Source organism: Podarcis bocagei (assembly GCF_964188305.1).
Source record: "Podarcis bocagei genome assembly, chromosome: 7".
Lineage (NCBI taxonomy): Eukaryota > Metazoa > Chordata > Lepidosauria > Squamata > Lacertidae > Podarcis > Podarcis bocagei.
In genome coordinates, this window is record NC_138132.1 from 74,563,250 (window position 1) to 74,578,723 (window position 15,474).

General features: G+C 47.6%; 2 protein-coding genes across 8 annotated transcripts in view; one reads left to right on the forward strand and one right to left on the reverse strand.

Moving 5' to 3' along the window:
* Positions 1-6,634, reverse strand: part of PUSL1 (pseudouridine synthase like 1) — a 71,929-nt gene extending 65,295 nt beyond the window's left edge. Inside the window, exons 1-2 of the mRNA XM_081201686.1 lie at positions 6,325-6,634; positions 4,479-4,536 (exon numbers count right to left, since the gene is read on the reverse strand). Of these exons, the coding sequence (XP_081057812.1) occupies positions 4,479-4,536; positions 6,325-6,383 (117 nt within the window). The 5' untranslated portion in view covers positions 6,384-6,634. The remainder of the gene's footprint in view (positions 1-4,478; positions 4,537-6,324) is intronic.
* Positions 6,635-11,969: 5,335 nt separating this feature from the next.
* Positions 11,970-15,474, forward strand: part of ACAP3 (ArfGAP with coiled-coil, ankyrin repeat and PH domains 3) — a 158,671-nt gene continuing 155,166 nt past the window's right edge. For 3 of the 7 annotated variants that reach the window (XM_081201470.1, XM_081201474.1, XM_081201472.1), the window contains exon 1: positions 11,971-12,228. In XM_081201470.1, coding sequence (XP_081057596.1) covers positions 12,182-12,228 — 47 coding nt within the window. In that variant the 5' untranslated portion in view covers positions 11,971-12,181. Of the gene's footprint in view, positions 12,229-15,474 lie in introns of all 7 variants that reach the window. The other 4 variants (XM_081201469.1, XM_081201471.1, XM_081201475.1 and 1 more) reach the window with 2 other exon arrangements.

Sequence of the window (15,474 nt, forward strand, 5' to 3'; positions counted from 1 at the left end):
CCCTTTGTTCCTCCGGATGTTGCTGAACTACAACTCCCATCATCCATCATTCCATCAACCAGAGCCAGGGCTTTTTCGGCTGTGGCCCCGATCTGGTGGAACACTCTGTCACAAGACACTAGGGCCCTGCGGGACTTGACATCTTTCCGCAGGGCCTGCAAGACAGAGCTGTTTGGCCAAGGCACAGTCTGACCCCCTCCTTTGGTGATCCTCGTAGAACTCTGGCCCAGTGGTTGCCAACTGATTTTGAATTGATTTTAGAATATCAATTTTAGAATGCTGTGTTACTTTGATTGCTGTTAGCCGCTCTGAACCCGGTTTTGGCTGGGAAGGGCGGGATATAAATAAAATATTATCATCATCATCATCATCCCGGGCCATTGGGCCATACTCACTGGGGCTGATGGGGGCTGCAGGTCAGCAGCATCTGGGGGGTTAAAGTTTCCCCACAGCTGGGCTGGAATGGTGAATGAGAACCTGGGAGACCAGGGTTCAAATCCCCACTCAGCCATAAAGTTCACTGGGTGGCCTTAGGGGCACCAGTAAAAGTATTTCTAACCTACCTCACAGGGTTGAAGAAGAAGAAGAGTTTGGATTTGATATCCTGCTTTATCACTACTTGAAGGAGTCTCAAAGCAGCTAACATTCTCCTTTCCCTTCCTCCCCCACAACAAACACTCTGTGAGGTGAGTGGGGGTGAGAGACTTCAAAGAAGGTCACCCAGCAGCTGCATGTGGAGGAGCAGGGAATCGAACCCGGTTCACCAGATTACGAGTCCACCACTCTTAACCACTACACCACAGCAAAGGCATGGCATGAGAGCCAGGTTTGCCACCGACAGCTCACCAGAGGAAAGATGGGGCGTAACAAATAAGCATTACTACATAATAACGGTGCTGCATCCAATGTTAGCCCTACTCTGAGTCAACCCACTGAAGTTAACAGACACAACTAACATAGGCCCCTTCGCTTCATCGGGGTCTTACTTGTCCTAGGCGATCAGGGGGCGAACGGTGATCTGCAAATGTTTATCAGAAAGTCCTCCATCCCACCCTTTTGAGTCAGCTGCCGGCAGAGGCCCAAAAGAGAATACCACTGTCTAGATCAGCCATGCAGGGGGAGCGATTTGGGAAAGAGAGGAATTATATATCTCTTACGAGTCGCCAAGAACCCTTTCCAAGTCATGTAGGATTTCCAGATGCTTCCCTCTCGCGTCCACCTCTCGTGGTTCCCCCCCCCCGTTCCCCCCCTCTCTCCCTTTGGAGAAACAAAGACTCAAGCTGTCCCGGGCGCCTGTCCCGTAACACTCCCTTTGCTGTTTCCTCATGCATGGGAAGAAATTCTTGGACCCGGAGCGCATGTTTGAGGGCCAAGAAAAAGACAATTTGCATAGAAAAAGATTTCGCCCTGGGCAGCCTTCGTTGCAAAGGAGGAGAAGCAGAGAGAAAACGCAGAAGGGCTGGTTTGGGAGAGGGAGGGAGAAGGTCCTGATATCGCAGAACATGCAAAACAGAGGGATGGGAACAAATCATATTTCCCCAGGACAGACACACTGTTTCCCTTCCCTGGGTGAAGTCACACACAGAGAGAGAATATTGCCTCTGGAGTAGCCTCGAAACTTCACATCTCCAGTAGCAAGCTGGGAATGCACATTCCTCCCCTCAAAAAACCACCAACAGTCATCCTTTCCTATGATGACATACCATGAGGGGAGGCTGGTCTGCTGAGACAGATGGGGCACTGCCCCACCAACCTCAGCCAGCCCCTGTCTGCCTGCCTTCTTACTCACAACGGTTCCTGTTGGCTTCCTCCTCCGTCTCAGCTTTTGCCCTAGGAGAACTCAGTAGTGAGGAGGTGGATGGGGACAAACCTAGAAGAAGTTGGCTCTGCCTGTCATTGGCTCTGGCGCCACCTACTGTTCGGCTCCCTGCCTTCTGCCCTACCAGTCCCAATGGGCATGGAGATGCTGGAAACACTGTTAGAAATTAGCCAGGCGTGTTTTGCTACTGAGGCGGGTCCAATTGCAACTAACATGTCCATCTGGCTAGCCCCTCCAGCTGTCTTAAGCTGGAAAGCAGAACAGCTTATGTACTGCATTTATATCCCACCTTTTTCTCCAAGGAGGACATGGTTCACTCCCCTCCTCAGTAAATCCCGACTACAACAACCCTATGAGGTAGGTTAAGAGGCTGTGACTGGCCCAAGGTCACCCAGTGAGCTTCATGACTGAGTAGGGAGGGATTTGAATCCTGGTCTCCCAGGTCCTTTTCCACACCACACTGGCTTGCTACAGTGCTTCTGCTATGGGGCAGCTATATAAATTAAGTAGGTAAATAAATATCAGAAAAGGGAAATGTCACTTCGAAAACGATCTGAAATATGTTAATTGAAGCTGGAATTCATTCTGTTCTGGATTGTTTTAATGTGTTTCAGATTTTCTCTTTAAAATATAAAACAGTATAGAAATAAAAGTAATAATAATAATAATTTCATGGGTGGGATGGCACCTAGACTTTGTACAGTAAGAACATCAGAAGAGACCTAGTGTCCAGTCCAGCATCCTCTTCTCAGTGTGGCCAAATATGTACACAGAGAAAGAGAGAGAGAAAAAGATACACACACACAAATTTGTCTTGATGCAAGACTTGGCTTTTATCTGTTTTGCTTCTTTTTATTTTTCCATGTTATTTGTTCTAGAAAATGCAACCTCTGTACTGCTTTGGAACTTTGATTACGCCATTTCCTGACTGCTTGCAGTTTTGATGTTGTAATTAATGAAAACCTTTATTTATGAGAAATCCACTAATTTGCCTTGATACAGAGTTGAATCTGAGCACATTTTCAGGTGCTTTGGCAGGGGACTCTTTTGCCTCTCACGTGAAAACGCCCTGCAGCAGCTCGGGCCAAAACTGAAGCTGAAACAGATGGAGGGAGCTGTGCACCTCTGAGCTGTGCACCGCCCGCCTTCTCCCTTACGTCCCCAACGTCTGGCTCCAGAAGGGTGGGTGACTATGGCGGGAGTGAGTCAACCCCGCTTGGAAAAAGAATGATCCAGCATTCCAACAGGCATGCAGATTCCCAGCATGTTCCATTCGGGAGACCTGCCACAGATGGGCTCGAAAGCAAGTCTTAACTGAAGACCAAGTCCAAACCAAAATCTCCAGGGGTACTCAACTCCCCAGAAAATCCAGCTTGCCCTTTCCATAGGATGGCTTCACCCTGCTGGCCCGATTCGACACTTAACAAAACCCTGTGTTTGAATTGTCCTCGCCCCTGATGCTGTGGACCACAACGAAGACTTATCTCAGAGGCTTTGGTAGCAGGAGTCGCCAATGTGGTGCTTGCGGGTGCAATGGTGCCCATGTGGTCTTTCCCTGGTGCCCACAAAGCTTCTGAGCAACCCCACCCACCCTTGGTCACAAGGTGCTGAGGGTAGTTTCCTTTTTCTCCCTTGAAAAGTGCCTAGAGTTGAAGGAGGAAGTTGGAAGAATGGCGCTCTTTCCCACTTCCTCCTTCAGCTCTATGGGTTCTGTCAAGGCTCAGCCTGCTTCTACCGGATGTGACTTTTACCCAGATCCCTCGGAAAAGTGAATTTTGTATGCGCACAAACACACGCTCTCCTGTTCCAAGATGGAGAGAGAAGAGACAGTTAATGGTACTCACTCAAAAGTCCAAATCTACTAAGGTGGCTGACAGACTCCCCCACCCATAGAAAGGCGGCCTATCAGGAGGAAGGCCAGACAGGAATCCTGACACTGGTTTTGTAAGTGAAGGGAATTTTTGCTGCGCTGCATGGAGGATTGTTCACGAGTGCAACAAAAAATTGTCTGCGCCTACAAAAACTGGGTGTTGGCAGAAGGGGTCCCAGTCTAGCCTTCACCCCAATATTTGTCCTTTCTATATGCAGCAAACTGTTGTACTGTCAGCTCCATTCTAAGACAGCCGAGACAGACACAGGTTAACCACCTCAATAAAAAAACTTGGTCAGAGAGAGAGAGAGAGCTCATGATTATGACAAATCCCTATATTCAGATGTCGATCTACACAGACACCTACAGTGTCTGCAATTTGGCAGCCTTACGGGAAATCTTAAATAGGCAAATATAATTTCCAAACACAGATTGTCTTCAGTTCAATCCCTTCTTCTTTTGCAGTAACATAACTGGTCAGACCTGGCTTGCTCTTGTGCAATCCCAGTTCAACATCACTAAGGAGGTGGAAGCAGCATCTGAAAATATTCTGATTGGCTGCCTAGAACACTTACATCCGGGTCGAAGCACCTCTTGTCACTGGTCCACTGAACAACCCACTGCCCTGCAGAGAATAGCTTTCATTGGTCTTAGGATTTCCATAAAATTCCAGGCATCTCTTCCAGCCCTTTGGCTCCTGGAAGCCCCCCAACCAGGAGAGCAAAGATGTCACGCCTCTGCCTATAGCCCATCCCAACCCAATTTGAAAACCTTAGCTGTGGTACGTACCTCCAAGTGATTCTGTACTCCAAGCACCGCCTGGTCAGGGCGAACCTCCTTCACGCCACTGCAGCAAAGGAAAAAACATAGTTACCTCAAGCAGAAGAAAGTGGAAGGTCACTGTGGTTCACAGGCATTGACCATCGCCCTAACTTTTATTGTGCTGAATCAAATCGAGTAGGGCAGCTAAGGGAAAGCTTTATCCCAGTAGATGTACTAAACTACAATTCCCATCATCCCCGGTCATCAGCCATGCTTTCTGGGATCAATGGGAGTTGCTGTTCAGCAACATCTGGAGGGCCAAAGGTTCACTGGCCCTTGAGAATTTCTCTATCACCCTTCCTGATTCAATCTCTTTGCCACTATGCCAAATCAAGGCAAAGAAATGTGTTCCCACAGCCAATCTGGAGAGCAAATAATTAATAATAATAATAATAATAATAATAATAATAATAATAATAATAATCCCCTTTTTAAAAAGAAAAAGAACTTGCACAAGGAACCCGCATGTTGAGTGAAATAATTGCCCTATTAATAACAAAAGAACCTAACAAGGTTAAAGACGAAGGAAAATATTTTAGCAGCAGGTGCAAAAGCAAGAGCTATCAGTACATTAGCAACAGATGTCATTTGCAATCTTAATTCTCATTATTCCTCTTCTCTTCACTCTCCCTCTTACCTAATGTGTCATCTAACTGAAAGGTAGAAACGGAAAATCTCAGCTGTCGGTGTGGATCCCAACGTAGGAACAATGGTTTTACCAGCCTCATGAGAAAGATCCCCCATTCCCAAAGAAACTTGGGCTGCATATGCACCTTGCATTTAAAGAGCAAAACTTCCCCCAAAGAATCCTGGGAACTATAGTTTGTTAAGGGTTCTGGGAATTTTAACTCCAGGATTCCTTGGGGGGTGGGCGCTATGTGCTTTAAACGCATGGTGTGGACACAGCCTTGATCAACTTCGGTTCCATTCTCCCGTCACAAACGCACCGAAGAGAACTAGGTAATATAAGGTACCTAAAATAGGTAATATGTCACCTAAAATATGCTGTGTAGCCCTGTATAAATTCTCATCCGCTTAGACAGTTAACGGTGGGGTGCACCAGGTACTGGGCTGGATTAGCAGAAAGTCTGAGCCCACTCTGTCATGAAGCTCACTGAGCGACCTTGGGCAGCCACAGCCTCTTAACCTCCCTCACAGGGTCGTTGTAAGGATTAACAGAGGAGGGGTTGAACCATATACAGTGGTACCTCAGGTTAAGTACTTAATTCGTTCCGGAGGTCCGTACTTAACCTGAAACTGTTCTTAACCTGAAGCACCACTTTAGCTAATGGGGCCTCCTGCTGCCGGCGCACCGCCAGAGCACGGTTTCTGTTCTCATCCTGAAGCAAAGTTCTTAACCTGAAGCACTATTTCTGGGTTAGCGGAGTCTGTAACCTGAAGCGTATGTAACCAGTCGCCACCTGGCATCCAGAGATCTCCACGTGGTCACAACTGGACCCGCACTAGTAGCAAAACACACCTGCTGCTTGACTAATTTTTAGCACTGTTGTCTACACTGACCAGCAGCAAATCTCCAGGCTTGGAGGCTGAGGAGAAATCTCCTCAGACTTGGAGCCTTTTCCAGTCCTACCTGCAGATGCTGGGGAAGTGAATCTGGGCCATTCTGTGTGCAAAGCAGAAGTTTTACCACTGAGCGACAGACCTTCCTGTAACAGGAGCACAGAAAGTTTCTGTATGCCATACCAAGCCACTTGGTCCATCTAGCTCAGTATTGTCTGCACTGACTGGCAGCGGCTCTCCCGAGTTTCACGCAGGGAGCATTTGAGAATGCTTCTAAACATACCGTACTCACCAATACTTGGTCCCAAGGTATTGAAAGAACAGTAGATACCGAGTTTTTGGAGAAATCATGTTGGCTTTTCAAAAGCCGCCGTGAAATTTCAGCTATGAATCATGAATATGATGCTCTGAACAATTAACATTGCCATTATTAACAACTGCTGGCAAATTTCACAGCTGCCTGAGTCTGGAAGTGGAAAGCTCTTGTTGCAATATTTAAAATTAAAAAAAAACTATTGCCCCCCGCTTTTAAAAATGCTAATTAAGGGGATAAACTGGCACCTCCGACCGGTCTCAGCAGCGTCCTGCCTGATGCAGCATGGCTTTCACCTGCGTTTGAAAGTTTAGGTGCCTGGTAACAAAAGCCCCATCTTGGAGTGTCTTCCCAATTGCCTTTTCTTAAACTAATTATAGTGAGAGATTTTTTTATTAGAGTCCCAAAGTGTTTCTTATTTTGCGATATTATTTTTTCTCTCTCCGCCTTTGGGGGAGAAACAAAACTTCTTCCCCGTTTGAGAGAGGGCTTGAATAGCCCCACTCCGCAGGCAGCTTCTTAGGCAGCTCAAATTGGTGCCATTGAAGAGATAGGGCGCTTTCACGAGGGCCTAGAGCTATCCGTGTCTCGGCTTGATTACGATTTTTTCGGCCACAAATGGACACACCGCCAGCTGGGTAGGAGGAGCCGAGATTCCGCGGTGATTCTCTTTAGGGATAGGAGGGAAATTCCCATCTGTGAACAAAAACGTCCAATCTCCTTTGTGATTAAAAATAATGTATTATTATTGTCGAGAAATATGGTGAATGTGTGTGTGCTGTTTAAATGCAGCGTTGCTTCCAACCCACCAACCCCTTTTTAAGGCTTAAAGACTTCCTTCAAAAAACAGACTTTCCCCCTTTGATTTTTTTTTTTTTAAATTTGCAATTGACTTCGTTGCATTGATCTCTCCCAAGCCCAAAACACCTGAGAGCAGACTTGACGGGATCTCTCATCAGCGTAAGGTGGTACAACTCAAAAGTTAAGGCATCTTGGATTCAAGACCTCTGAGTGTATGCAGAATACGGTACCTTCCCCACATTTTAAGGGACCAAGGGCGGATTGCCCCTGCTCATGTACAGAGGTTGCTTCCTCTTTTGAATTATCATATGTCTAGAGCAGTCTTTCCCAGCCTTGGGTCCTCAGATGTTGTGCCGCATCAGCCATCATCCATGGACATCCCCAAATCAGGAGAATCCCAGACTCAGAGATTCCAGGGCCCAAATCTGATACCTAAGGTGATGTCACAGGGGTGGGCTTGGGAGACAGCGATTAATTGGGACAGGGGAATAAAGAAGGGCAGGCCATCCATCCCACAGACTATCTACACTATAATTTGCTGCCAGCTCCTGCTGGGCTGAAACTTGCAGGCCATATACAGTCTTCTTCGTGTAATATAGGCACTGTCGCCCACCTGTGGGTTCAAGCCCTCCACCTGCATTCTTGTACAGTGGTACCTCGGTTTACATACGCTTCAGATTACATACGCTTCAGGTTATGCACTCCGCTAACCCAGAAATAGTACCTCGGGTTAAGAACTTTGCTTCAGGATGAGAACAGAAATTGTTCTCCGGCAGCACGGCGGCAGCAGGAGGCCCTATTAGCTAAAGTGGTGCTTCAGGTTAAGAACAGTTTCAGGTTAAGAACGGACCTCCAGAAAGAATTAAGTACTTAACCCGAGGTACCACTGTAAGTCGCTTTGAGATTTCAGCATGTTTGGAAGCCACACTGAAATCTAAGAAACAAGAATGGCTGAATTCGATTTGCAGCGGTTGAGGAACAGGGCCTAAATTATGCAAAAACAGCAAATATTCAGGATGGATCAGAATCTATCCTGAATATTTTGTGTTTTGCATAATTTATGCTGGGGGAGTGCAACATTGTATAATTTATGCAGTGCAGCATTGAGAATCTGAATTTCTCGATGCGGAGTATGCACAAGGGTATTGCTTAGAGAATCAAGGGCGAACCTGTGGTTGAAATCCACACTCTGTCATGAAGTTCACTGAGTGATCATGGGCTATTCAGTGTCACGTAGTAACCTACTTTACAGGGTCCTGTTGTTGTAAGCAAAGTAACTCGGATAATGCAAAGAGAGTCCAGAGGGAAAATAAACCCTGATAACACTTTACTGAAGAAACTGAACATAAACAGTGTATAATTCAGGAGAAACTAACAGCGAGGTTTTTGCCTTTCGCTCTACAGCCTTTGTACATAGCAGGGAGGCATAGAACCAACTATACAGAGGGAAATCTCCAGAACTACGTAGCCAGTCGGCGCACATGCTACCTCACTAGAGATCACACCACTCTTCCTGATTGCTAAGCAGTGCTTAGGACCTGTTTTCCCTCTTGGCTGGTTGACTTTAACATAATGGAATTAACCCTTAAATTACAAACTGAATGATCCTTGCTGTTGCACTTCCAACATTTGTGAGGTTAAAATGAGATGAGGGAGGATAATGGATGTATTGTCCTTCTAGCAGGATAAAAAGTGTGGCAAATAAATAAAAACAAAAAGTTCTGGTACCAATCTACTCCTCATCAAGATGCACTCAGATTAATACACCAGTGGAAGAAATCTAATTTCCTGGCAACATTTGGGTCTGATTTCCACAAGGCCTGTGCTACTTTCAAGAAGAAAAACCTATTCATCCCCAAAGGTTCCAATATATCAGCATTTTAAACAGATGTGCTTGATGCAACCTGCCAGAGGACTTATGCAATCGGTTCTGTTTGTGTGTGTCGCTCAGTGCACAGAAAATGTTCCCACAGCTTCTGCTGACGATGTGCGGGAGGATCAGGATTAAACCAGCACATCCAGCACTTTTTATTACTTTTCAGCCACCCCAGATTAATTTAATCTGATCAGTGTGTGAGCCGCTCCATTCACAGAGTCCAGGGATGGGTGCGCCCTCTGTGTCCCTTCTGGGCTGCTGAAGTGCTGGGGGGCTTAGGAAGCTCCTGGTTTAGAGCATGATGACATCTGCCTTCTGCCATGTAGAGCCCTGATGGCCTTGATCGAAGGCATGTCTCACCAGGATGTCCCAAAAGCTTCCCTCTCCGAGTGCGGAACAGCAGGGCAACAAACCACACACAGACAAAGTCATTTCAGAGATTGCAGCAACCACTGTCCACCCTTTCATGCCTATCTTTGGCATCCTAATGACTAGAAATGTGCTCTTTAAAAAGGAAGGAAGGAAGGTGGGTTACCTACCATTAAGAGAGACCACATTGCTTCTCTGTGGAGTGTCTCCTGGTTGTGAGGAATTGAGCCCAGAGTAATGACTCCTGCAACTGGGAACCTACCCCACCTTTCGCTGGGACCAAGACTATTGCACACCCGTGGCAGAGACTTGGCAGCATTTGCCCAGCACCAGTGGAGATTGATTGGAAAAGGCCAAACCTACATCTAATAATAATAATAATAATATCAGGACTTTAAACATGGGCAGTTAGAGAAGTTGACTTGAAACATTTGTATATTTCATTATCTCACTTTTCTACTGCATCTTTATGAAGTATAGCAATGCAGCGTGGATCTATCATATTCCAGTGCATCCCTGCCTAGGGTGGGGGCTATTGCTTTTGTTTGCTACTATGGTATGCATTTTGCTCTTTTTATATTGCAAATATTTTTGTATTTTATATTGAAAACCACCCTGTGATCCTCGAATGAAGGGTGGTATAGAAATTAATTTATAATAATAATAATAATAATAATAATAATAATAATAATAATAATATAGTCAACCCTACAGAGACACAACAAACCGCCTCCTCCAAGGATAGGCCTTCCCAAGTCCATCTATTTCAGTGGCTCCCAGCCTTTTTGGTGTGGCAGCCCTCAAGGCCAGAATTGCTTGGCAGCATGACCCATTGATTTATTGTCACAGTTGTCATAAAATCATAGAACTGTAGAGTTGGAAGAGACACCTAAGGTCATCTAGCCTTTACGACATGACAACGAAACAGGAAAGTTGCAAGAGGTGCCCATCCTGCTAGTTAGGGATTACAATCAATTATTATTTGGGGTTTACTTACAAAGTTAGCGACCCACTTGCATAGGATTGTGATGCACTGGGGGAAATGCTGATCTATCTTCAGTACTGCCTACACTGACTGGCACCCACTTCCCAGAGTTTCAGACAGGGTCCCCCCCTCTCAGAGATGCCAGGGAATGAACAAGGGACATCTTGCCAGCAAACCAGGTGCTGTTAAACTGGCCCCTTCCAATCCTTTCAGTCTACCTTACAGGCTTGTTGTAAGCAGTGCAACAAATTAACCTGTGGAAAGTGCTTGGAACCCTCTCAGACACCGTACTATACAAATGGCGAGGGCATGGGTCTTGCCAAATGTATTCAACTCCTCTGCTGAAATCAGATGGAGTTAATACGGTAAACTGCAGCAGCAGCAGCATCGTGTTCTAAATCAGCCTGCACCAAGCTGGTTGCCCTCCAGATATTTTGGGCCACAACTCCTGCCAGCACCAAACATCTGGCGGGCACCGGGTTGGCAGAGGATGTCCTAAACTGTCCTATTTACTATGGTCCCATGTTAATGACATTATTTTATTTATTTATCTGCCCCAGCACTCCTCCTGTTCAGGGGCAGAGAATCTGCTTCATATTGCGACACAACCAGGCCTAATCCCCAATGGCATTTCTGGGGAAAGGCACCCTGCCCCAAACCCTGGAGAGTGGCTGCCAGTCAGAGCTCAGATGGACAAACGACAATCAATGTGGTGCAGTAGTGGTTTGAATGCCGGAAGAAGACTCTGGGAGGCCAGAGTTCAATTCTGCCACTCAGCACTGGAGCTCACTGGCGGCGACCTTGGAAGCATAGGAGCCAACTCCTAGGGGCTGAGGTCCCTTTGCCCCCCCTAAAATATTTGAGGGGCCGCCCCCCTTCAGATTTGATGGGCATTGCCATTCAAATCGTGTGCAAGTGCCATGTCATGTGATTATGCAGGGTGGGGCCGTAGCTGTCAACTTTTCCCTTTTCTTGCAAGGAATCCTATTCGAAATAAGGGAATTTTCCTTTAAAAAATGGGAAAAGTTGACAGCTATTGCCCCACCATAATGGGCACCCCTGCTTGGAAGCCTCTCGGCCTATCCTACCTCACAGGGTTGTTGCGGGGATTCAAGGAGGAGGGGTAGAACCATACACACCACCTTGAGCTCCTTGGAGAGGAAAGGGGGATGTGAATGGAGCCATAAAATAAATAAGCTCTGGACAGCTCGGTTGGTTGGTGGTGCTGATCATGCCAAGGTTGCAGGTGTGATCTCCATGTGGGATAGCGGCATATTCCTGCTGCATGGCCGGGGGCTGGACTAGATGATGCTCAGGGGTCCCTTCCAACTCTATAATTCTATGAAGTAAAAAAAAAAGCGCGCTCCGATTCCGTCCTGTGTTCCTCTGCTCTCCAAGGTAATTGGTAGATGCTCCCTGGGTGTGTTGGTGTGTATGTGTGACACAACTCTTTGGCAAGCTCTGCAGCTCGCTCGCTCGCTGGCTCGTTCCCCAGCCAACCCCCCTGACAGCCCAGGAAGGAGAGAGAGGGAGGGAGGGATAGAGAGAGGGAGGGAGCTGCGCGCCAAGGCGAGAGCGTGCGCGCCGACGGACTGGCGCTGCCGCCGCTCCTCTTGCGCTCAGCCCGCGCCGCTGGAGGCAAGCAGGGCGCCGGGTGGCGAGGCTGTGCGCGGGGCTCGCTGCCGCAGGAGATGCGCCTCTCCGGATTTTGAGTCGCTTTCTCTTCCACCCCCCTCTCCCAATCCCTAACCCCTACCCCCATCCCTCCAAAAAAGAAGAAGAAGAAGGGGGAAAAAGAAGCCAAGATGACGGTCGAATTCGAGGAGTGCATCAAGGATTCGCCCCGATTCCGGTAAGAAAGAGTCTCGCTGATCTCCATCTCTCTTTCTTGTTACGGTTGCAAAACGGCTCGCGCTGAAATCGATTCGGATTCAACCGCCGCCCCCACCCCACCCCACCCCACCCCGCTCTGGTTCCCTGCCCAAGAACAAGGCGCAGTCTTGATGGGGCTGGACCAGGTCTCCCCTCGGAGCCGGTTTTCTCCATCCTTTCCCCCTCCCCAACCCAAACCGTGACCTGCTTTTGGCGTTTGTACGGGGTGCGTTCGGCGTCGCGGTTTGGAAGCAGGTTGGCGTCACACACACACACACAGTGACAGGGGTTTGTTTAATTTATTCGTTGTTAAAGGCGGGGAAAGGAAGAAATGGTCGTGGTTGGGTTGGGTTGGGTTGTGCAAGGAGCAAAATGCCTCTTCTCCCCGCGTTCCCCCTTTTTTGGGGGCGAAATGCATGATGTCCTGCCTTTAGAATGCAGGCGAGAGAGAGATTCAGGTTTGGTCTGTGCAAAAACCGCATGGAAGAATTCAACAGCTTTCATGGAGGATTTCACACACACACACGAGTTGCCGTGGAACATAATGGTAGGTTTGGTAGGGAAAGGGGGGGATTCGTTTTTCAAGCCACCCCCCTCAACATCTTGATAATGATTTTTTTTTTTTTTTAAGCCTCTAGTCCCTGTAAGATGAGCAGCTGGCTCTGGCAGAGAAAAAGAGAGAGGGGGGGAGAGGGAGGGAAGCCTGTCTAGGACTGCCTGTCTAGGACTGTCTTCTTGCCTTACAAAGGCTCTTCCCCCTCTAATCTCATTAAGGGAGGTGGGAAAGAGACAGACGGATCCAGGAAGCGGGGTGATCAAATGGATCCACGGAAAGGTGGTTCTGTCCGATGCAAACAGCCTTGTCCCCCTTAATGAGCCTCATGGGGTCTAGCGGCATAGGTAGTGTTTTGGGGAAAGGAGAATCTAGGATGCAGGCCTGACGATCCCCTCTACGGAGGATGGGGGCTCAATGTCATCCTCTTCTACAAGGAGTGGAAATATGGTATACCGCCCAGCCTTAAAAACACACACACCAAAAGACTGTGTGTGTGTGTTTTGTCTGGCTGGGTCCCTCCAATCGCAGAGACTTGAACGCCTGGTGTACAAAGGGGCACGCACGCACACACATCCATTCATCCGGAGGGATCTCAGCTGGGCGTGAGAACAGATAAAGGAAAGATGGGTGGTGTCAAGAAGCCTCGTCTAGAAAGGCAAGCCAGAAGACGTCCGGAATGGCAAAAGAAGCAAAACATTATAAATATTATTTTAATAATAATAATAATAAAGAGAGCGAGAAAACTCATATTGATTAAGCTGGAGGGGGGGGTGTCGTTTCTCTTCCTGCTCCCCAAAGACTTTTTTTTTGAGTGACTAAGCGAGGAGGGAAAAGGAGAGAACTCAAGGATGGGGAGACATCAAGGTCATCTGCAGCCACGCGTGTGTGTCTGAGATGGCGGGGGACAGGGTTATGCCGCAGAGACCACCCACCAGAAAGGATGTGATGGCTCTCGTGTTTGGAGCCGTGGAGATATTGGTCAGTGATACAGGCTTAGAGTGCAGGAATGGAGCATCGCCAGCCGCAGATTTCCTGGAAGGGCAAAGGTATACCTTAAATTAGGGAGGAGAGAGACTGAGAAAGATCTCTGTATGCATCCATGCATTTAATCAGAAGTAGGGAACCTCAGGTCCGGGGGCCAGAAGTGGCCCTCAGGCCTCTCTGTCTGGCCCTCGGAAATCTCCCCCCTCCATACGCCTCACTGGCCCTCCTTGAGTGTTTTTGCCTGGCTGGAATGTGCCCTTGAACTCTGATCCTGCCTTTCTGCTTGCCTGGGTGGAGGATGCAGAGGGGTGTGAGAATATGTGTGTAGAAATTAGTCTCCTGTACAAAGGCATAATTTGCAACTGTTGCTCCACGCACTATTGGCATGTGGCCCCTGGAAGGTTGCCCAGCAGGGAATGTGGCCCTTGGGCTGAAATAAGCTTCCCCATTGCTGCATGTAATATTTTCTTGTATGCACATGCCTGTACATGTTTGGACATATAGGTTTATATGCACAAAATGCCATAGGCTGGGCTTGTTGTTGGTCTGAGCAAAGCATCCTCTGGTGGGCTCTCTCCCTGTCCGTCTAAGTTGCACTGGGCAGCTGGATCAAGACACCCTTTCCATTTCCCACAAGGCCTGTAACCCAAAATCATCCTTGGGTATTCTGGGAAGTTCAAAGTGTGTCTGAATATCACTGTCAAAAGGAAGTATTTCTCCAGGCAGTGCAAAGTATGGGATTCACTCCCATAGGGGGCAGTGATGGCCACCAACTAGGATGGCTTTATAAGAGGATTGGACAAATTCACAAAGGAGAAGGCCATCAGCGGCTACTAGCCATGATGGCTGTGTCCTGCCGCCTCTGTCAGAGAGTTGCTGTTGCGTCAAGATCCTGCTTGGGGACTTCCCACGGAGACATCTAGTTGGCCACCATGAGAACAGGATGTTGGGCTCAGTGGGCCTTTGGCCTGATCCAGCAGGGCTCTTCTGATGTGCCTAGGTCTACTGACATAGGAAAGATGTCCATTACATCTTTAAACCTGGAATTGCTGGCCCAGGCCCAGACCACAGTGCTAAAGATACTTATATGGAGTAAGCCAGGGAGACTTACTTTTGAGTAGAACGCATTGGCCTGCATAACAGTCCTGGGCCGCGCTGTCTTTCCTTTGAAGACCTCATCACCGGAGCTGCAAAAATACCAGTCGGTTTACATGGTTTGGCTAATCAATCAGAGCCGCAGAAGCTGATGAAGATTGAGGTTCCATTCCACTTGGTGAAGGCAAATTTTTAATCTGCACATCTGCAAACAAGAGGTCGAGATATTTTACAACACAGTCTTGTGCATATCCACTTAGGTGCTGCATTTGACAGGGCTTACTCCCGAGTAGGTGGGTCTATAAATGCAGCCCTGTTGTAATAATAGCATTAAAAGAAAATTTTAAAAAGTCAACCCATTAGGAATGGTCGTTTATCATTTAATAAACAAAACCTTGCAAAAAGGTGCTTTAACCGAGGTTTTGGTAATCTGCAAAGTGAATTCAGTCCAATCCAGTTTAAATCAATGTGCTATTTCATTGGTTAATTTGTTGCCAGAGAGCTGATTAGTCTATCTGTTCAGCTAAGGCTGTGAAGCTCTGTATACTTTCGTGGGAGTAAGACCGCCCCGCCCCCAATCTGTACCATACA